Raw genomic sequence first — 24,089 nt, 5'->3', positions numbered from 1 at the left:
CTTGGAGTGATTGATCTCCTCTGCTCCCTCGTCAGCTCTGATTGCCCGGACATGAGGCTTCCAGTTTTTGTGCCTTCTCCATTACACTCACCTTCCTAATTATCCGCAATTAGATGCAATCTCCGCCGCGCGTCACATGACACTTCCTTGGCTCCTGTCGCTTAAATCAATGGCGCCCATTAGGCTTCTACCAAGTGTCCTTCGGAGCCGTCCTCTGACTGTCGTCCAAATGGGATTTTTATTTTTAGATGTTAATTAATCCTCATCTGGGACACTTGATAAATCCTTCCGGGGGCCGCGCTGCAGGGCAGGCGTCTCGTCCCCGACCCTAATATCGAGGACCGTGAAGATGTAATGAACTATCAAAAGTGATGTCATTCTGAGAAACTCTGAGGCAATATTGTGTTATTGCTCCAGTCTGAGGCCTTACAACAGTACAGAGTATTTCAGGAGATGTTTTTGCTGATGATATAACTTCAGATGATGTTTGTGAGAACATGACTGCATGTGATAGGAGCAGCGGCACCGAGCATTGGCTATGGAGGCAGAGGTAGTAGACGGATTCCTGCAGCGCAGAGTATTTCAGGAGAGGAGCATGATGATCTGGGGAAGGGGGTGGTGTCCTGATGATACTAATCGGGATACAAGGACATGAGTTAGAGGGGAGGTCATAAGGTTCCCAGTGGCACAGAGTATTTCAGATAAGGAGTGTTTTGATCTCGTGGGTCATTGCATGGTAGAAAGAGCCCAGCAGCACAGAGTATTTCAGGAGAGGAGCATGATGATCTGGGGAAGGGGGTGATGTCCTGATGATGCTACTCGGGATACAAGAACATGAGTTAGAGGGGAGATCATAAGGGTCCCAGTGGCACAGAGTATTTCAGATAAGGAGTGTTTTGATCTCGTGGGACGTTACATGGTAGAAAGAGCCCAGCAGCACAGAGTATTTCAGGAGAGGAGCATGATGATCTGGGGAAGGGGGTGATGTCCTGATGATGCTCCTCGGGATACAAGGACATGAGTTAGAGGGGAGATCATAAGGGTCCCAGTGGCACAGAGTATTTCAGATAAGGAGTGTTTTGATCTCGTGGGATGTTACATGGTAGAAAGAGCCCAGCAGCACAGAGTATTTCAGGAGAGGAGCATGATGATCTGGGGAAGGGGGTGATGTCCTGATGATGCTACTCGGGATACAAGGACATGAGTTAGAGGGGAGGTCATAAGGGTCCCAGTGGCACAGAGTATTTCAGATAAGGAGTGTTTTGATCTCGTGGGACGTTACATGGTAGAAAGAGCCCAGCAGCACAGAGTACTTAAGAATAGGAGGAATATGGGATCCTGCAAGGATGTTAGAGACAGAGAGCTGGATGGTGGCAAGAGACAGGTCCAAGCCGCACAGAGTATGAAGTCACAGATTACATGGTAGAAATTGCAGGGTCCCAGCAGCGCTGAGCATTTCAGAAGAAGGGTCTGCTGGTCTTGTAGAAAACAAAAAGCAAAAAACACAAATATCCTGAACTAAAAAGTAAAAAATATACTGCAAATAATGCATAAAGGTAGTAATAATAATAAGGGTATTTAGTAAACATAATTTTGATCAAAATAATGCACAAGCCATCCCGCCACGTCACGGCAACCCTTGTGGGACAGTCCCTACTCTAGTATTTAAAACCTTTTCACTTGCCAAGTGACGTGAATGTGAATAAGGATCGAGCGGCTGAACCACTAGTAACAGCTTAGGCCAGACTGGATGGCTTTCCCAGCTCAGAAAAAGGGCGGTCACACCCATATATGCACTGAATGCACAATGAAATGAATAAATAAACAAATCTGAACTGAGAAAGTAAGTTAATGTGTATGCACAATGTAAGTGCATATTAACACATGACCATTAACCAGAGAAAACAAAAAGCAAAAAACACAAATATCCTGAACTAAAAAGTAAAAAATATACTGCAAATAATGCATAAAGGTAATAATAATAATAATAAAAAATAAGAAGGGTCTGCTGGTCTTGTAGAAAGTCAGAGTGTGAGCATAAGACAGTAGAAAGGCCCAGCAGCACAGAGTATTTAAGAGGAGGAGTTTATGAATCTGTAGGATGTAAGAAGATGAGACACGTGTGTGTTTATTATTGATGACCTATCCTTAGGATAGTTGCAGGGTCTGCAGGAGCACAGAGTATTTCAGGAGAGCGATAACCTTTTACGAAGCTGAACCATGCATAGAAGAGGGAGAAGGTTTTCCCAGCAGCACAGAGGAGTTCAGGACCGGACTGTGGGGTGCAGGGTTTAGTCCACTCATATGATGGTCAAGTATGCTTGTGAAGGGAGGGGTCGTAATATGAAGAAGGGAACGGACACGATTACCTAATAGGAAGAGCAGGGTCCCCAGCAGCACAGAGCATTTCAGGACTGGACTGTGGGCTGCACTGATGTCATTTGATGATGTTGATGAGGTCAGAGCTGTATGTGACTGATGGGGTCATAATGTGAAGAAGGGAACAGACGCATACCAGAGGTTGTATAAGGGAAGGAGCAGGGTCCCCAGCAGCACAGAGCATTTCAGGACTGGACTGTGGGCTGCACTGATGTCATTTGATGATGTTGATGAGGTCAGAGCTGTATGTGACTGATGGGGTCATAATGTGAAGAAGGGAACAGACGCATACCAGAGGTTGTATAAGGGAAGGAGCAGGGTCCCCAGCAGCACAGAGCATTTCAGGACTGGACTGTGGGCTGCACTGATGTCATTTGATGATGTTGATGAGGTCAGAGCTGTATGTGACTGATGGGGTCGTAATGTGAAGAAGGGAACAGACGCATACCGGAGGTTGCATAAGGGAAGGAGCAGGGTCCCCAGCAGCACAGAGCATTTCAGGACTGGACTGTGGGCTGCACTGATGTCATTTGATGATGTTGATGAGGTCAGAGCTGTATGTGACTGATGGGGTCGTAATGTGAAGGAGGGAACAGATGCATACCAGAGGTTGTATAAGGGAAGGAGCAGGGTCCCCAGCAGCACAGAGCATTTCAGGACTGGACTGTGGGCTGCACTGATGTCATTTGATGATGTTGATGAGGTCAGAGCTGTATGTGACTGATGGGGTCGTAATGTGAAGAAGGGAACAGACGCATACTGGAGGTTGCATAAGGGAAGGAGCAGGGTCCCCAGCAGCACAGAGCATTTCAGGACTGGACTGTGGGCTGCACTGATGTCATTTGATGATGTTGATGAGGTCAGAGCTGTATGTGACTGATGGGGTCGTAATGTGAAGGAGGGAACAGACGCATACCAGAGGTTGTATAAGGGAAGGAGCAGGGTCCCCAGCAGCACAGAGCATTTCAGGACTGGACTGTGGGCTGCACTGATGTCATTTGATGATGTTGATGAGGTCAGAGCTGTATGTGACTGATGGGGTCGTAATGTGAAGGAGGGAACAGACGCATACCGGAGGTTGTATAAGGGAAGGAGCAGGGACTCCAGCAGCACAGAGAATTTCAGAAGACAAGAATGATGATTTCTGTGTTATATTTTGGGGAGCTGCCCCCTTGATATAATAGTTAGTGCGGTCAGAGCTTGTGATCGGCACACAGAGGAGGTCGGGAGCTTTTAGTGCTTTTAGTTACTGCTGTTGATGGATCTCTGTAATTTCTGCTCCTGTGCGGATTTTCCGGCCATCTGATCATTACATAATGTCATTAATCTCGGATCCACTTTGCCCCTGATATTTGCAGCTTCCATTATTGCGATATGTATCACCCGCTGATGGTTGCTGCCATTGCTGCCCCGCGGTCACTGCTCCTATACGTTGCCAGCACAGGGCTAGCCGATTATTACCACCATCGCAGGTCTTGTCCTTTACCATTCACCATTGTCTTTCTTGGCTGCGGCGAGTATCTGGAGCCGCTGCACCAGGGATGAAGTTATTAAGCCTCGGTCCATCCTGCTCATGACGTTGGGACAGTGTATATAAATGCGACTTCATTACTCTGATTAAACCTCTATATTTAATGCAGAGGCGCCTGTGTGGAGCCCGGACCACCCGGCCGCTCCGCCAGCCCGGCGATGTCCTCTTATCTGCTGAGCTTGCAGACTGCACAACCTTTGTTCTCGCAGATACATAAAAGGCGTGCAATTATTTTTACCCGAGCAAATCCATCACACCAGGCGACTCTGGCTCAGATAGGAGAGGTAAATGGAGCAGGCAGCGATTCCGGCAGGTCCATTTACAGTGTGTGACTCCATGCAGTAAGAGAGATCGATAAACCCTTCATCAGGACAGAGCCGGGAAAGTGAATGAGGTCTGCAGCCCTAACAAGGGGCGCGCTGACGGGGGAAATAATTCAAGGTCACCCAATTTACCTAATTCGGGACACGACCCTTTTTTGTTTCAGCATTCTTGGTAAGTAGCGGCTGAGCCCTTAAAGGGATTGTTCCATAAACACTGATCAACGATAGGCGATATATGTGTGATTGCTGAGAGTCCAACTGCTGGGATCTCCCAATTTCTGAGAGCTGGGGTCCCAAAGTTCAGTGTGAATGGAGCTGTAGAGTGCAGGTACGACCATGGCTCCATTTACTGATTATAAAAGACTAATGGTCGCACACACTCACTACTGCTCCATTCACCGCCTTTAGGATTGGTGGTCTCATAAGCTCACTATGCTCCATTCACAGTCTATAGGACAGGTCGTCTCACGCTCACTATGCTCCATTCACCGCCTTTAGGATTGGTCGTCTCACGCTCACTATGCTCCATTCACAGTCTGTAGGACAGGTCTTCTCACGCTCACTATGCTCCATTCACCGCCTTTAGGATTGGTCGTCTCACGCTCACTATGCTCCATTCACAGTCTATAGGACAGGTTGTCTCACGCTCACTATGCTCCATTCACCGCCTTTAGGGTTGGTCGTCTCACGCTCACTATGCTCCATTCACCGCCTTTAGGATTGGTCGTCTCACGCTCACTATGCTCCATTCACCGCCTCTAGGATTGGTCGTCTCACGCTCACTATGCTCCATTCACCGCCTTTAGGATTGGTCGTCTCACGCTCACTATGCTCCATTCACCGCCTTTAGGATTGGTCGTCTCACACTCACTATGCTCCATTCACAGTCTATAGTACAGGTCGTCTCACGCTCACTATGCTCCATTCACCGCCTTTAGGATTGGTCGTCTCACGCTCACTATGCTCCATTCACAGTCTTTAGGACAGGTCGGCTCACGCTCACTATGCTCCATTCACAGTCTATAGGACAGGTCGTCTCACGCTCACTATGCTCCATTCATAGTCTATAGGACTGATGGTCTCACATGCTCACTACCTCTTCATTCACAATCTACAGGACTGGTGGTCACACAGGCTCATTACCGCTCCATTCTCTGCCTTTAGGACTGATGGTTGAACATGCTCACTGCCGCTCCATTCACCATCTATACGACTGGTTGTCACACACGCTCACTACCACTCCATTTACCGCCTTTAGGACTGGTGGTTGCACACGCTCACTACTAAATCTTCACTGTCTATAGAAGTGGTGGTCACACACGCTCCCCACCACTTCATTCACCATCTATAGGGCTGGTGTTCGCAGACGCTCACTGTGCTCCAGTCACTGTTTATAGGGCTGGTGGTTTATCACGCTGACTATGCTCCATTCACAGTCTATAGAACTGGTGGTCTCACACGCTTACTATTCTCCATTCACAGTCTATAGGACTAATGGCACACACGCTCACTACTGCTTCATTCACCATCTACAGGACTGATGGTCACACATGCTCACTACGGCTCCATTCACTGCCTTTAGGACTGGTGGTTGAATATGCTCACTACCGTTCCATTCACCATCTCTTGGACTGGTGGTCACACACGCTCACTATGCTTCAGTCACCGTCTATAGGAGTGGTAGTTGCACATGCTCACTATTCTCCAGTCACTGTTTATAAAACTGGTAGTCACACACATTCACTATGCTCCAGTCACTGTCTATAGGACTGGTGGTTTCACATGCTCACTATGCTCCAGTCACCTCCTTTAGGACAGGTGGTCACATATTCTCACTTTGCTCCATTCATCATCTATAGGACTGGTGGTCGTATATGCTCAATACTGCTCTAGGGGGAATTGGTCAATATTCTCGGGATTAGTGGGGGGTTCCAGCAGCTTGGGACCCTCAGCAATTATACATTTATCATCTTTTCTGATGATGGGTGATGATTATTTATAAAACAACCCTCTTTAGTGGCCACAGTTGAGGAATAAGTCAAAGCTCTCCCAATACACAACTTGTAACACCGTCCTGCTTCTCCTCCAACGTCCTGTGCTGTTTATAATACTATGGTCTCATTATGTGGCTGAGGAGCAGACGAGTGGTCGTTTGGCCAGTGAGTGGAATTTGACAGGGCTCAGAGTGCAATTAAAAATAAAAAATAAAGCAGTATTCCCCTCAACCGATCCTCAAAACACTCCCATGCACTCTACCTACTTTCCTGCTTTTCTTGACGGCCTTTACTCTGTCCAGCCTCCACACTCAGGACATGCCCTCTCCTCTGCTCACTGGTTGCAGCGGTGATCTGCCTGACTGCCTATGCAGCATCTCTTGTGTGTAAGCCGAGAGATGAAGATGAGCCCAAGCTGTGCAAGGACCCCTGTGACTAAGGAGTGCAGGGAAGGTCCCGTCAGGGCTCTACATAGACACCTCCTAGGTCCCTGCAGGGCTCCACCTAGACACCTCCTAGGTCCCTGCAGGGCTCCACATAGACACCTCCTAGGTCCCTGCAGGGCTCCACATAGACACCTCCTAGGTCCCGGCAGGGCTCCACATATACACCTCCTAGGTCCCGGCAGGGCTCTACATAGACACCTCCTAGGTCCCGGCAGGGCTCTACATAGACACCTCCTAGGTCCCGGCAGGGCTCTACATAGACACCTCCTAGGTCCCGGCAGGGCTCCACATATACACCTCCTAGGTCCCGGCAGGGCTCTACATAGACACCTCCTAGGTCCCGGCAGGGCTCTACATAGACACCTCCTAGGTCCCGGCAGGGCTCTACATAGACACCTCCTAGGTCCCGGCAGGGCTCTACATAGACACCTCCTAGGTCCCTGCAGGGCTCCACATAGACACCTCCTAGGTCCCGGCAGGGCTCCACATATACTCCTAGGTCCCGGCAGAGCTCTACATAGACACCTCCTAGGTCCCGGCAGGGCTCTACATAGACACCTCCTAGGTCCCGGCAGGGCTCTACATAGACACCTCCTAGGTCCCGGCGGGGCTCCACATAGACACCTCCTAGGTCCCAGCAGGGCTCTACATAGACACCTCCTATGTCCCGGCAGGGCTCTACATAGACACCTCCTATGTCCCGGCAGGACTCTACATAGACACCTCCTTGGTCCCGGCAGGGCTCTACATAGACACCCCCTAGGTCCCGGCAGGACTCTACATAGACACCTCCTTGGTCCCGGCAGGGCTCTACATAGACACCTCCTAGGTCCCGGCAGGGCTCTACATTGACACCTCCTATGTCCCGGCAGGGCTCTACATAGACACCTCCTTGGTCCCGGCAGGGCTCTACATAGACACCTCCTAGGTCCCGGCAGGGCTCTACATAGACACCTCCTATGTCCCGGCAGGGCTCCACATATACTCCTTCTAGGTCCCGGCAGGGCTCCACATATACTCCTTCTAGGTCCCGGCAGGGCTCTACATACTGTATACTCCTTCTAGGTCCCGGCAGGGCTCTACATAGACACCTCCTAGGTCCCGGCAGGGCTCCACATAGACACCTCCTAGGTCCCGGCAGGGCTCTACATAGACACCTCCTAAGTCCCGGCAGGGCTCTACGTAGACACCTCCTAGGTCCCGGCAGGGCTCTATGTAGACACCTCCTAAGTCCCGGCAGGGCTCTACATAGATACCTCCTAGGTCCCGGCAGGGCTCCACATATGCTCCTTCTAGGTCCCGGCAGGGCTCTACATATACTCCTTCTAGGTCCCGGCAGGGCTCTACATAGACACCTCCTAGGTCCCGGCAGGGCTCCACATAGACACCTCCTATGTCCCGGCAGAGCTCTACATAGACACCTCCTAGGTCCCGGCAGGGCTCTACGTAGACACCTCCTAGGTCCCGGCAGGGCTCTACGTAGACACCTCCTAGGTCCCGGCAGGGCTCTACGTAGACACCTCCTAAGTCCTGGCAGGGCTCTACGTAGACACCTCCTAGGTCCCGGCAGGGCTCTATGTAGACACCTCCTAAGTCCCGGCAGGGCTCTACGTAGACACCTCCTAGGCCCCGGCAGGGCTCTACGTAGACACCTCCTAGGCCCCGGCAGGGCTCTACGTAGACACCTCCTAGGCCCCGGTAGGGCTCTACGTAGACACCTCCTAGGTCCCGGCAGGGCTCTACGTAGACACCTCCTAGGTCCCGGCAGGACTCTACGTAGACACCTCCTAGGTCCCGGCAGGGCTCTACGTAGACACCTCCTAGGTCCCGGCAGGGCTCTACGTAGCAAGTTCAGAAAAGAGCGACCAGAATGGTGACCGGTCTGCAAACCCTGTCTTATGAGGAAAGGTTGCAGGATTTGGGAATGTTTAGTTTGCAAAAGAGAAGACTGAGAGGAGACATAATAGCTGTCTACAAATATCTAAAGGGCTGTCACATTGTAGAAGGATCAACTTTATTCTCATTTGCACAAGGAAAGACTAGAAGCAATGGGATGAAACTGAATTGGAGGAGACACAGATTAGATATTAGAAAAAACTCTTTGACAGTTAGAGTGATCAATGAGTGGAACAGGCTGCCACGAGAAGTAGTGAGTTCTCCTTCAATGGAAGTCTTCAAACAGAGGCTGGACAGACATCTGACTGGGATGATTTAGCGAATCCTGCTTTGAGCAGGGGGTTGGACCAGATGGCCCAGGAGGTCCCTTCCAACTCTACGATTCTATGATTCTAGATACCTCCTAGGTCCCGGCAGGGCTCCACATATGCTCCTTCTAGGTCCCGGCAGGGCTCTACATATACTCCTTCTAGGTCCCGGCAGGGCTCTACATAGACACCTCCTAGGTCCCGGCAGGGCTCTACATATACTCCTTCTAGGTCCCGGCAGGGCTCCACATAGACACCTCCTAGGTCCCAGCAGGGCTCCACATAGACACCTCCTAGGTCCCGGCAGAGCTCTACATAGACACCTCCTAGGTCCCGGCAGGGCTCTACATAGACACCTCCTAGGTCCCGGCAGGGCTCTACATAGACACCTCCTAGGTCCCGGCAGGGCTCTACATAGACACCTCCTAGGTCCCGGCAGGGCTCTACATAGACACCTCCTAGGGCCCGGCAGGGCTCTACGTAGACACCTCCTAGGGCCCGGCAGGGCTCTACGTAGACACCTCCTAGGGCCCGGCAGGGCTCTACGTAGACACCTCCTAGGGCCCGGCAGGGCTCTACGTAGACACCTCCTAGGTCCCGGCAGGGCTCTACGTAGACACCTCCTAGGTCCCGGCAGGGCTCTACGTAGACACCTCCTAGGTCCCGGCAGGGCTCTACGTAGACACCTCCTAGGTCCCGGCAGGGCTCTACGTAGACACCTCCTAGGTCCCGGCAGGGCTCTACGTAGACACCTCCTAGGTCCCGGCAGGGCTCTACGTAGACACCTCCTAGGTCCCGGCAGGGCTCTACGTAGACACCTCCTAGGTCCCGGCAGGGCTCTACGTAGACACCTCCTAGGTCCCGGCAGGGCTCTACGTAGACACCTCCTATAACAGAGGAATAAAATCCTGCAAGTTCAGATTGGACACAGGATTGTCTCCAGACAGCAGTTTTGTTAAATACCCAGCTTTTTAAGTTTTACTGTTAATCAAATGGCTTGATTTTTGTTCACTTGCCTCAGTTGAGAAGGTATTTTCAATCCTTATTGACTTCTTTAATTGCTTTCTCCTCCCATTTTACAGAGAAGAAGGATGTGGCGCAGAGTCTGGAGAGTTGCACCTCCAAATGTGCAGGAACCATGGAACCGATCCAGTTACCCGGAGGCCTGACGCTGCTGCCCGTGCCCTTCACTAAACTGCCCATTGTCAGGTTTGTGCCAATTTGTGTCTTTTTCTTTTTCTTGGTACTTGTTCCCCAAAACCAGATAACTTTATTCAAAGAATTGCTGGATGGTTCCAGATAACCCCTTTTTTCCCCCCAAAAAATGCCCATCCCCCTATAAACAGTCTGACTGCTGCGATATGTTCATGGTAGACCGGAGTCCACCTCCCCGCAGAGAAAATATTCAGTGTCGGCTGTGAAAAAAAATAAAATCCCAGGATGAAAAATGAGACCGATTCTCAGTTGATCCCGTCGTACTGGTCCCCAAGCTTTACTGGAAGGAACAAACATCTGACCACTGCAGCAACTCGTCACCGATTGACTGCAGTGGTGACACAGTCGTCCCCACCAGAGACCCGGGGCAGCGGTACAACAAGAACGGTACAAAGCAATGCCCATTTAAGCCAGGAAAAGCATTAGGGTGAAATCTGCCAAAAATATGCCACAAATTATACCGAAGAAACATGCAGATGTCTTTGTGAACAATCACTATGGCTTTACCCAAGACCCTAGAAAGTTAGAAAAGTAAAAGTATGCGTCAATTCATGAAGCTGAAGGTACGTCGCTCAGTGCCGGACGACAGAAGGGTTACCGCCATCATCGCTGCCAGGCATCTGATAGATGCGCAGGCGGCTCCGTGTCCCGTAAGCCGGATCTTTGATCTGCTCATACACAACATTTCTGGAATGGGGTCACCTCTGCAGCGTGATTGTCACCCCCTATCTGCCTCTCATCTTCACAGCAAACGGGGAAGGTTCTCAAAAGGTGACAATACCATGTTCAGGCGGCTGCTCCACTTTCCCAGTGTTACCCAGTATACTTCCATCATCTTCTCACTAAATAAAGCAAAGAATGGAAGTGTGCATTATCTCTGTACTGTGACATCGCTGTGTGCATTATCTCTGTACTGTGACATCGCTGTGTGTATTACCTATGAGCATTCAGTATTCAGTAGCCAAAAATAAGGTTTCCATATTTTGAAGACACCATATGACAGTGGCCAAAGTAAAGTGGCTCTAGTCCACGTTTTGCCGCAGGGCGCTGTGATTACTTGTTCTGTCACTGCAGCCGGCTACTAAATATGAACGTAAATCGGCTCAGTTTATTTTCCTTTTTGCAGCTCAGGACTCCCCATATTACCTGGACGTTCCCCGGATTATCAGATGACGGATTGCAGGTATTTCTTGGTACCGGCATACTGATGACGCCATTATTTCTGCTTTTCTCCAGGTCAGTGAGGCTTCTCAATCTGCCGATTATCTTAAGGCCTCAAAAGGTGAAGAATTTACTGGGTCAGAAACTTTCCACAAAAAGCCCCTTCATCTACTCCCCGATCATCGCCCACAACCGCAGCGAGGAGAAGAATAAGATCGGTGAGTGTCCTGGTAGTATCCTAGTCCCCGATTCAGGATCTATCTGCACCTCCTGCTGGTTCAGGGTCTGCTCCGGCCCAGCGGTGCCTTGTGAGACGTAGTGTTGTCTTCAACATGGTTCTTGTCGCTCAGTATTCCCCCCATTTATGCAGGGTGATATACCGCGGACTTGATCACTCGGCTCCGCTTTTATATCCGTTAACCGAAATCCGCCTAGGCTTTGTAATTCAGGATTAGCAGCTGTTAGAAATGGAGGTGTCCTTTACATAAACCTCTACCATTTACGGTGAGGGATGCGACAGCTTCTTCTTCCTAAGACCTGTTTACTGCCTCGAAGAACATGATGGAGCAGCGCAATCTTCCCCTCCAATTAAGCGCGCTGACGCTTTGTATTTCATTTTAACGAGCCAACGACACCTAAATCCGAGCAGAGTTGTAGTAGTGTCGGTGCTTTCATTAAAAGCTGGTACGATGGGATCAATATGGCGGCTAGGGAGGTTGCAGATTGATTAGCGTTGATTCTGAGATCTTTCTCCAAGAAACCTGTTGATATACATTGCACAGGGGGAGATGGAGAAAAATCACCTCCTGATACGGATGTGGTCCCAGCGCTTGTTACCTTGCTTCCTACCAAACTTTATTACTGTCAGATAAAATTATTTCCATGGGGGGGGGGGGGGTATAAAGCATCTGCTGGGGACGCAAGATAATTTACCGCACTCCATGATGAGTCCCCGGCATCTTCTGGGGCAGCGGCCAATCATCGTCTTCAGGTTTCACATGCGCCTTATTAAAGCTGTAGCGGACGCCCCCCCGGTTTGTAGTGGAGGCCCCCACTCCTCCTGAGGCTGTAGCATTTGCGCCCTACCCCCCCCCCTCCCCAGGACTATAGCGGACGTCCACTCTCACCCCTGACACTGCAGCCGAGCTCCTCCCTGGAACTGTAGTGAGGACTCCAGCCGAGGCCCCCCACACCCTCCAGAACTGTAGCGAAAAACCCATTGAGACCTAAACCTTCTTACAGCTGAGGGGGTTCTGAGAGTTGTATCCCGTATTTTTTCAATAATTTTTTTTCCTCCGTTCAAAAATGCATACTATGGGCAGAAAACTGCAACATAGATTGCAAGCATTTTTTTAATGCATTTTGAATGCGTTTTTGATTACTTATTTTGGTGTGATCAGGGGTGGGGCTTTGAGTGGAGATGGGGCTTTGAATGAGCAGGGGTGGAGCTATGAGTGAGCATAGGTGGAGCTGTGAGTGGAGATGGAGCTATGAATGAGCAGGGGTGGGGCTATGAGTGAGCAGAGGTGGGTCTGTGAGTGGAGATGGGGCTTTGAATGAGCAGGGGTGGGGCTATGAGTGAGCATAGGTGGGGCTGTGAGTGGAGATGGAGCTATGAATGAGCAGGGGTGGGGCTATGAGTGAGCATAGGTGGGGCTGTGAGTGGAGATGGAGCTATGAATGAGCAGGGGTGGGACTATGAGTGAGCAGATGTGGGGCTGTGAGTGGAGACGGGGCTTTGAATGAGCAGGGGTGGGGCTATGAGTGAGCAGAGGTGGGGCTGTGAGTGGAGATGGGGCTTTGAATGAGCAGGGGTGGGGCTATGAGTGAGCATAGGTGGGGCTGTGAGTGGAGATGGAGCTATGAATGAGCAGGGGTGGGGCTATGAGTGAGCATAGGTGGGGCTGTGAGTGGAGATGGAGCTATGAATGAGCAGGGGTGGGACTATGAGTGAGCAGATGTGGGGCTGTGAGTGGAGACGGGGCTTTGAATGAGCAGGGGTGGGGCTATGAGTGAGCAGAGGTGGGGCTGTGAGTGGAGATGGGGCTTTGAATGAGCAGGGGTGGGGCTATGAGTGAGCAGAGGTGGGGCTGAGTGGAGATGGGGCTTTGAATGAGCAGGGGTGGGGCTATGAGTGAGCATAGGTGGGGCTGTGAGTGGAGATGGAGCTATGAATGAGCAGGAGTGGGGCTATGAGTGAGCATAGGTGGGGCTGTGAGTGGAGATAGCCCCACCCCTGCTCATTCATAGCGCTATGTCCACTCACAGCCCCACCTATGCTCACTCATAGCCCCATTCCTGCTCATTCATAGCGCTATGAGTGAGCATTGGTGAGGCTGTGAGTGGAGATGGGGCTTTGAATGAGCAGGGGTGGGGCTGTGAGTGGAGATGGAGCTATGAATGAGCAGGGGTGTGGCTATGAGTGAGTATAGGTGGGGCTGTGAGTGGAGATGGAGCTATGAATGAGCAGGGGTGGGGGTATGGGTGAGTATAGGTGGGGCTGTGAGTGGAGATGGAGCTATGAATGAGCAGGGGTGGGGGTATGGGTGGAGATAGAGCTATGAATGAACAGGGGTGTGGCTGCAAGTGGAGATGGAGTTATGAGCGAAGGTGGGTCTATGAATAATCAAGGGTGGGCTAAGGTGAGCCTAAGAAAGTGTTGAGTTGATACTGAGGCTACAATTGGGTGGCACAGAAAGTTTGACTGCACTAAGATAAATCTAAAAGATAGCAAGAGTACACTTTATGCCTTGTGGGACTATGAAGGAGCTAAGGTAACAAGATAGAGCATAGGTGCTGGTGGAGATAAGAAATGGGACTTGAGGCCCCAAACACATTAGATTAATGTTTGCCAAACTTGGTGTTGGGCTTCAACCCTGACTAATGTTTGGTGCCTCCCAACTCTTCCATGACAGGTGATGTTGGGGAACATAAGGAAAGGAAAGTTTTGAATTAAATCACCCACTCTCTTTCTACTTCTTGAATAGAAGCTGCTGTCAGAAGTGTCTAGCAGAGACTTACTCTACTCTACCCTTAGGGGCAAATGAATGCTCAGGCGACAGCTGTCAAGAGTATGGTCAACTTTACACACAAAATAGCTCTAGCTGACAATAGCATGATCATTCTAAAACTTTCCCATACATGTAAACACTTGACTTAGTAGGTGACAGAACAAAAGCCTCTGCCAGACAACTCTGCCAGCAGCATATCCTCCTTGAGAACAAAACGAGTCATTCGTCTTTCCCCCAACATTATCTATTGGAAAAAAGTAGGGAGGACCCTCACAGTCAGTGGAGATGTTCGGGTTTGGCCAAATTTTATATGTGGGCCCAAGAAAGAGCAGGGAAACTGGAGATAGGAGGTGGCGCTAGGAAGAATGTACTGAAGGTGATAAGCAAGCAGGATTGCCATTGAGAGGGAGCGGTGGATTGTGAGTCAGGTAAAATGAGTCTCAATGGATTCAGAGGTGAGGCTGAGAGAGCGAGCAGAGCAGAAACTTTATATGTGCTAAGATAACCCTAGGAACAGCAGGGGTGTAACTGGATGGGAGAGGTGGGGCTTAAAGAAAGGCAGGGGTGGGACTTTGAGGAAGAGGGGCTGTGTGCAAGCAGAAGTCAACTTGGGGCGAATAGAGACTTTGCATTCTTGGTTGAGGTGAGTCTGTTCTGCAGTAACTTGTTACCACTGTTGATGTAATAAACCAGATAAAAGAAAAATTAAATCATTAGATTTACTAGTATTTTTATTTTTTTTCTTGCATTGAAAATGTGACAGATTTCTTTGAGTGAATTGTCACAATATGTTCCACTTTAGAGCCTTAAACTCTTTGCTCCTCCTTGTGTTTCAGCTTAATCCGCGATCCTCCATTTCCACGAATGTTCTGTGACGGAACAAACCACAAAAGACCGATGCTCTTTGAGCTCTCAAATGTCAAACCGTGTTGTGATCAGCACGCTTCACAGACTGTCCTCAAAATGTCAGACGTTAAACCCTCCATCCAACCCCTGTAAAGACATTGTCTTTTTTTTTTGTTCCGGGATCCTTCACAGGAACCAAGCGTTCTGCGCTTATTTTCATAGTTTCTTTCGCGAATTTTGCTTACCATTATCAGCCTAGATTGTCTCTTGACCATTGTCTAGCCAGTGCAGAGCAGCGATCTATGAAGCTTATGGTAAGGATCTCGAAAAGAGCCAAGAAAACAACCTGAAAGTGATTTTTGGACACTCCGTCCACATTAAAATACATCCGGGGAGAGTTACTAAAACTTTATGACTTTTAGACAGTGCAAGCTCAGACTACACTATGATAAAATTGGCCAAATTTATCAAAATTGGTTAATTCTGTTTGACAAATTTGGTGATTTTTAGAATGTAGCCCAAGTCTAAATTTTACCAAAATTTTGTCTCGTTTTAGGAATTGTTGTATTATATGGTCAGATAGTAAATTATGTATTTTTTGTGCTCCCAGGCTTTGAACAACACCATACAGTTCTCTGAAAAATTACTTAAAGTATAAACTTTTTTTTTTTTTTTTTTTTTACTGTCAGAAGGAATGGAAATCTCATTGTGATGGTGTGATGTTATGTGGATGTCATTTTTTGTATATTCCTATTTTTAACAATTCCAGTTATTTTCATAGTGTTTTTCTTATTACATTGTAAGTCTACAGCCTCACTGTATGTGTCTCTTGATGATCCCCTGTAGTGCATTAATCCCAAAGGCCCTTTGTTCTCTTCTGGGAGGCAACTTTTTTGACTACCCCTGGACATGGAAGGGGGTGGGGGGGAAGAACGGCAGCTAGACAAGTCAGTTCCGGTAGAGACAAGATGGTGAAAAGGCTGCATTTCAGAGAGAAGGACCCATTTTTATCCTCTGGTGCTAGAGTTGTGGAATCTCGTTTCCCTGGACATTTTATCCTGATACTGGACTGCATTCTTATTCTGGACTATCTTATCCTTTGTGTGGTGGACTGAATATGGACCTTTTCGTATTTTTGCCTGAATTAAGGTCTTGGAATTGTTCACTCTTCGCTTGCTCTGTTGATTGTGTGATACCAGAGAAGGACCCCGTGACAACTGGTGGCAGCAGTGGGATCAACAGAGCGTCACCCAATGGAAATGGAGAACCACCCACAGAGTGAGTACAGAAATTGGACTGTATGCAGTTTACAGGAGAGAGCCAGAGACCTGGGCCTGAACTACCAGGGACTGACTAACGAGGCCTTAATCGATCTACTGGTGGGCGCTAGCCCGGCCACCTCCTCCCAGATGTCTGAAGGACGAGCACTGGAGACAGGGATCCCCATCCAGAAAAGCCAGTGGTTGGTGTGGCATGAAGAAGAGATGGCTGTTCTGGGCCCCGGCGTCTCTCAGGAGTACAAGGAGGAGGCTTCCCGCCGGGCACAGCGGAGGCAGGAAGCAATGGAGCTTGAAAAAGGGAGTAACGCAATGTGGAGTGTAACCCCAACAATCCGGGAGCCTGTACGGATCACCCGGACAGAGTTTAAGCCATTTGATGAGGCTTCTGGAGATGTGGAGGGGTTCTTCAAAGACTTTGAGCAGCAGTGTGCTGTGATGGAGGTGCCCCACTCTAGCTGGATGCGTTTGTTAGTGGGGCTCCTGAACGGAAGCTTGGCGGAGGCTTACCGAACCATTGATGCACTGCGGAATCGGGATTATAACATTGTAAAGCGGACTATCCTGGATTACCATGCTATCACCCCAGACTCATATAGGGCCAAGTTCCGAGACCTCCCATGCACCACGGGGGGATCGTTTAGGATGTATGCACATAAGATGTCCGAGGCATGTCGGAGATGGCTGGAAGCAGAAAACGCCTTTACTGTGGAAGATGTTATACAGGCGTTCCTTATAGAACAATTTCTTGCCAAGTGCCCTGCGGAGGTATGGGAATGGGTCCGGGAGCGCACGCCGTGTACAGTGGATAGAGCTGAAGCCCTTACTTTCCGGCCGCAATGGAGGAGGCTTCTGGACAATGAACCACGGCCTGCTCCCGCGCCCCGTCCCCCTCCAATTATATCTGCCCTTCCACCTAGTCGCAAGCCGATGACAATCACGCCTCACAATCCTAGGCCCAAACAGTTCCGACCACGACCTGGGGGTATCACAGAGAGGAGGTGTTATGGGTGTGGCCAACCTGGACATTTGCAGTCTGGCTGTCCCTCCAGGATTCGGAGGGAGCCCCACGCAGCCCCACCTCGTCCAGTGCATCTTGTACATTCCACCACACCTGAGGAAGAGCTACCACCACCCCCACCAGAGTGGACCACCGACCACGGCACCATAGATACCCCTCCTGGAGTGTACGGACTCCGGCCTCTGTCCTTTAGCTACTCAGAGCAACGGCAACGCCAACTGCAGGATGTCTTTATTGATGGATACAAAGTGTCAGGATTTAGAGACACGGGGGCATTCTTGACTATCGCTGACAAACGTGTGGTTCGACCCGAGGCAATTTACCAGGGTCCGGGAATTCCCATTGTCCTGGCGGGCGGTGCCCACAAATATATACAGCGAGCTTCTGTGCGTTTGGATTATGGTTGTAGAGAAAAACTGTGTTGGATTGGAGTTATGGGAGGACTTCCTGCAGATATCCTCCTTGGAAACGACATTGGGGAGTGACAGTGCCAATTTGTGGGAGCAGTCACCCGACTACAGGCCCTTCAAGCACTACGTCATCCGGACCCCACCGGGGAGCAACCACCACGAACCGCATCAGAGTCGGTAAGCAATACTTTCGCTGCTACTACATTGGGAGAGTCTTGGGACAAAGAGGAGTTTAGGAGAGAAATAGAGGGTGACACTACCTTAGCAGCCCTTAGGCAAAAGGCAGAAACTGGGCACATGGGAGATAATGGGGATGGCTTCACTCGAGAAAACGGACTGTATTATCGTGTATCAAAGGGCAGTGACCAGGGCAACCCTGACGCAACGACCAGGCAACTCATTGTCCCTCAGAAGTACAGGGCACAGCTACTTCAACTGGCCCATGATATCCCCTTGGCTGGACATCAAGGTAGAAAAAGGACTGAAAAGAGACTCACCCAAAGTTTTTACTGGCCGGGCGTCTCGCAGTCGGTAGCCCATTATTGCCGCACCTGTGATGTGTGCCAGTGAATGCGGCATCCAGGAGCTCGTCATAAGGTACCCCTGCAATCCCTGCCCATAATTGAGGAACCATTTCAACGTGTAGCCGTCGACATCATAGGTCCTCTGGCCCACCCCAGCAGGTCGGGGAAAAAATATATCCTGACCGTGGTGGACTATGCCACTAGGTATCCTGAGCTGTGGCCCTGTCCAGTATTACAGCAGTAAAGGTAGCCGAGGCCTTTGTTACCATCTTTACCCGGGTAGGGTTTCCTAGTGAAATATTGTCGGATCAAGGCACTCAGTTCATGTCAGATCTGGTCCAGTCCCTATGGCATACCTGTGGTGTTCGAGCCATTCGCACCACCCCATACCACCCGCAGACCAACGGACTATGTGAACGCTTTAATGGAACCCTAAAAAATATGCTGAGGGCTTTTGTTGACGTTGAAAAAGACTGGGAAAAGTACCTGCCACATCTCCTCTTCGCCTATCGGGAGGTTCCCCAAGAGTCCACAGGGTTCTCTCCCTTCGAACTACTGTTTATCCGGAAGGTCCGTGGGCTTCTCACTCCTCTGAAAGAACATTTGGAGGGAGACATCTCAGATACCGGAATACCCATCGTTCCCTATGTTCTAGAGCTCAGAGACCGTCTCGCCCAGCTAGCTACCTTCGCTAAAGAACATCAGCGAATGGCCCAGTCCAGACAAAAAACCTGGTATGACCGTAATGCCAGGAACCGGGAATTTATGGAAGGACAGCAAGTGCTCATGATTACTGCTTCCCCTGCCAACAAGCTTCAAGCAGTGTGGGAAGGCCCTTATCAGGTTGTCAAGAAAATTAATGACACTATGTTATTGCCCTGGACTCTAGTGGTCGACAACAGAAAACCGTCCACATTAACATGCTGAAAGACTACCACGACCGATCTCTGCCTGTTCTAGCTGTCTGCCACCCCCCTAGTGATACCGCCGCCGCCGAGTATCTCCCAGATCTCCTCCAGGTTGCCCAAGCGGGAGGATCACTGAAACAAGTGCCCCTGGGCTCCCATTTATCGGATATACAAAAGGACGATATTGTCGCCGTACTAAGGCCGAGGGCTGCTGCTTTCTCCTCAAAGCCGGGGAAGACTACTCTCACCAGTCACCATGTGGAAACCCCCGAACAACGCCCCATCCAGCAGGCTGCCTACCGGGTTCCAGAGGCTGTTCAAGGCATGATAAAGAACGAACTAGAGGAGATGAAACAACTGGGAGTTATTCAGCCATCTCACAGTTCTTGGGCCTCTCCTGTCGTCCTGGTCCCCAAGAAGGATGGTACAACACGATTCTGCGTTGATTACAGACGACTAAATGATGGCACCAAGAGTGATGCTTATCCCATGCCCAGGATTGATGACCTATTGGATCGTCTGGCCAGTGCCCAATTTGTGACCACGTTAGACTTGAGCAAGGGGTACTGGCAGATACCGCTAACGGAGGACGCTCGGGAGCGCTCAGCCTTCATTACTCCATTTGGGCTTTATGAGTTCCTGGGAATGCCCTTTGGGATGAAAACTGCCCCCGCTACTTTCCAGAGACTGGTGGATCGACTGTTACAATAATGTCAGGACTTTGCCTGTGCTTACTTAGACGACATCGCCATTTTTAGCACAACCTGGGAGGAACATCTTAAACACTTGGGCATAGTGCTGGACTGTATCCTTACTGCAGGACTGACCATTCGCCCTGATAAGTCCCAAATAGGGATGGCTGAGGTGCAGTACCTCGGGCATAGAGTAGGGGGTGGGACACTAAGGCCTGAACCTGCCAAGGTGGAAGCCATTAGCAACTGGTGTAGACCCCAGGCTAAAAATCAGGTACTTGCATTTTTAGGAACTGCGGGTTACTATCGCAAATTTGTTTCTAACTTCAGCACCTTGGCCAAGCCCCTAACCGACCTGACCCGCAAGAACATGCCTAGGAATGTGTTGTGGACGACGGCATGCAAGATTGCCTTTTCAGCGTTAAAGACTGCCCTCGTCACTGCTCCTGTCTTGGCTGCCCCGGATTATAAACGCAGGTTCCTCGTGCAGACAGATGCATCCACCTTTGGGATTGGGGCAGTACTTGGCCAAGTGAACGCCGCCGGAGAAGAACATCCTGTTGCTTTTGCCAGTCGGAAACTACTGGATCGGGAAGTTGCCTATGCCATTATTGAAAAGGAGTGCCTTGCCATCGTATGGGCGCTAAAAAAATTGCAGCCCTACTTGTATGGCAGAGACTTCACAATTGTTACAGACCACAACCCCCTCACATGGCTGAATCAGGGGACAATGGAAGATTGCTGCGGTGGAGCTTGTCCTTACAACCGTACAGCTTCTCCATGCAATACAAGCGAGGAAGCCAACACCAGAACGCCGATGGACTGTCTCGACAAGAAGAACCATAGGCTCCCCAGGCCGACCTACCCCTGCCACTGTACAAGGAACTATAAATAACTGAGCAATGTAGACTAAAGTGAGCAGGCCAGAGGTCTGTGTAGACCTCATGGCGTCCTCACTTATTATGGGGGGGGGAGAGGTTGTGATGGTGTGATATCTTATGTGGATGTCATTTTTTTGTATATTCCTATTTTTAACAATTCCAGTTATTTTCATAGTGTTTTTCTTATTACATTGTAATTCTACAGCCTCACTGTATCTGTCTCTTGATGACCCCCTGTAGTGCATTAATACCAAAGGCCCTTTGCTCTCTTCTGGGAGGCAACTTGTTTGACTACCCCTGGACAAGGAAGGGGATGGGGGGAAGAACTGCAGCTGGACAAGTCAGTTGCGGTAGAGACAAGATGGTGAAAAGACTGCATTTCAGAGAGAAGGACCCATTTTTATCCTCTGGTGCTAGAGTTGTGGAATCTCGTTTCCCTGGACATTTTATCCTGATACTGGACTGCATTCTTATTCTGGACTATCTTATCCTTTGTGTGGTGGACTGAATATGGACCTTTTCGTATTTTTGCCTGAATAAAGGTCTTGGAATTGTTCACTCTTCGCTTGCTCTGTTGATTGTGTGATACCAGAGAAGGACCCCGTGACACTCATGAAAATTAAATTAATGATTAATAAAATAGGGCAAATATTGTAAAGTTATTAATACATTTTTACTGTATTCATTTGCTTCTGAACAAAAATAATACAAAATTATCATGCTAAAGTTAAACCTTTTGAAATCTTTCTAGGGGGAAAAATTTATAAAAATTGACATTTAGCAAGAATTAATATAAAAAGAAATGCCCTTTGAATTTTTACACCAATTCTGACTTATTTTTAATTTGCGCACATTTTTTTATGCCAGATTTTTAGTTTCTCACTTGTGTCTGTGTATTCGACACATTTATTATCTACATACACTGCTCAGCAGTAAAAGGATAAGGCAGTCTGCTTGTCAAATTTTACATTCTCAGTTTGGCGCATTCATTTTTTAAAAGTGGTGCGAATTTTGTGCCGCAAACAGTTTAAAATATGACATAAATGTAACAATAAATGTCCCACAAACTACACAACCAAAGATTCTGCCGGGAGAAGATAGACTGCAACCTTAGGGCTTGTCATCTTTGTGTCAAGTCAGGACTTGTAATATGAAAAAATGAGCAATATTTTCTGTAAACCAAAAAAGTAATTTATTTTATTTTTTCTTGGACGAGGAAAACGATGACACGGACCAAAAACGGCGAAAATTTGGATCCAGTAAACTAGTGAAAATTTCTTAGTATGCGAAAAATGGACTAACAGCCTCATATTGGCCCATAAAGTTGTTAGTTCAGATTTGCAGAACCGCAGCCGGACTGTAAAAATATTCTCATCAGTGCGCCCTTGGGTACAGACAACCATATTTTGCGGACCTTACATGGAACGTAATGCAGTGACTGAGTGCGGATCTCCTGCCCGTTAATTAGTGAATGATACTCACAGGCGTACATGATGCTGTAAGGTCATCAGGTCAGGGGACTGAATTCATTGAGACCCATATATGAACTGAGAAATTTGGCCGTCTGAACGCAGCCTTAAGCAGAGTTCACACTTTGCATATTTGTTCCAGATTTTTCTATACCAGAATTGTTATGGGCTCACCTGGAGCTGGATTCTCTACTCTGTAGGTCAGAGTGAGTAACACGGACTAAAGGCATGTGGATATGCTGGATGGCAGAAAAACAGAGTAGGAAATGCCAGAAACACTGAGTCATAAGGGTAGGCATGAAAATGAACTGTAGATGTATTGTCAGTCCAGCAAACACAAAGGGTTAAAGATGGAGTTGGATGATATCAGCAGACAGGTGGCCCTTGAGAGTAAGGCAGACAGCAGTGATAAAAACTTACTTGTGGAGAAAATATATTGAGTGGCGCAGCGATAGTAGTGTGAACAACAATAGAGAAGAGTCCTTTATGCTTACAGCAGACAAAGGGTTAATCAGCAGGTCTGCGCCAGAAAGCATATACAGATAAACAGGAGTTTGCTGAAGAGAAGATTTCCAACTTAAGGTACTGTCACACTTAGCGATGCACCAGCGATCCCGTCCAGCGATATGACGCGGTCAGGATCGCTGGTACATCGCTAAGTGGTCGCTAGTGAGCTGCCACACAGGCAGATCTCACCAGCGACATAGCAGCGGTCGGGGGTCGCTACTTACCTGTCAGACGAGGCGATCCTGACGTCCTCCCGCCCGTGTCCATGCATCGCTCGTCTCCATAGCAGGAAGCCCAGCAGGAAACTGACGACGAGAAACAGTCCAGGACGTTCTCGGGGGAGGCGGTCGGAGGTAAGTATCAGACATAGCGATATCGCTAGCAATATCTCTTCTACGTCACAAAACCAGTGACGTTATAGCGATATTGCTTGCGATATTGCTTAGTGTAACAGGCCCTTTAGACATTCACATCTGTCTAAATCAGCCTCAATGATGAAGTCTAAAGGCCCCGTTACACATAACAATGTCCCAGCGATCCCACCAACGATCTGACATGGATGGGATCGCTGGGACATCGTTAGGCTGATCGCTGGTGAGCTGTCACATAGATAGCCCCTCCAGCGATCAGGACCAGCGAGCAAGCTGGTTTCCAATGTAAACCGCGCGGCTCTTAGATACCCGATGTTTACATTGGAAACCAGCGTCGCTGATCGCTGGTCTCTCGCTGCCACACGCAGTGATGTGCGCTGGCCAGCGGGAGACCAACGATCAAAAAATGGCCCAGGACGATGGAGCGCAATCAGCGATACCCGGCAAGGGGGGGGGGGTATCGCTGATCCCCGTCACACACAGCGATCTCGCCGACGAGATCGCTGAGTATACCTGACTATCTGAAAAACTGTGCGTGGAGCAGAGCAAAGGGCAGCAGCTGTGGGGAAGGGAGCAGAGCCCAACACTCAATCTGAGACACATCAGTAACAATAATCTGTAGCAGAATCGATGCGTGTTACTCTAGGAATTTGATCCCGATTTTGTTGCTAGTTTGGTGTAAATTTCACCATTTGGGTGAAACCCATACAAAGAATTAACATCCTGCAGAATATATCCACAGTGTGTAAATGAGATGCGATGAAACCTCCACTCTTAGCTGGTAATTGGCTTCATGGTGCAAATCTCGACCAAATACACGTGTGATCTTAATGAGCTGTATGGAGATATAGTTGACGTCACGCCTGTAAAACCACACGAGCCCTGTACCTGTTATATTTTTTCAGGACCGCTGTAGCTT

General features: G+C 49.1%; 1 protein-coding gene across 4 annotated transcripts in view; it reads left to right on the top strand.

Moving 5' to 3' along the window:
- TRAPPC9 (trafficking protein particle complex subunit 9) overlaps positions 1 to 24,089 on the top strand; it is a 691,224-nt gene that overhangs the window by 61,532 nt on the left and 605,603 nt on the right. For all 4 annotated transcript variants that reach the window (XM_073590384.1, XM_073590386.1, XM_073590387.1 and 1 more), the window contains exons 10-11: positions 9,960 to 10,086; positions 11,329 to 11,471. In XM_073590384.1, coding sequence (XP_073446485.1) covers positions 9,960 to 10,086; positions 11,329 to 11,471 — 270 coding nt within the window. The remainder of the gene's footprint in view (positions 1 to 9,959; positions 10,087 to 11,328; positions 11,472 to 24,089) is intronic.

Source organism: Dendrobates tinctorius, unplaced genomic scaffold (assembly GCF_039654945.1).
Source record: "Dendrobates tinctorius isolate UK_male_01 unplaced genomic scaffold, ASM3965494v1 ptg000116l, whole genome shotgun sequence".
NCBI classification, from domain to species: Eukaryota; Metazoa; Chordata; class Amphibia; order Anura; family Dendrobatidae; genus Dendrobates; species Dendrobates tinctorius.
Note: the sequence above shows the minus strand (reverse complement) of the source record. Positions and strands in the feature narration are given on the sequence as shown.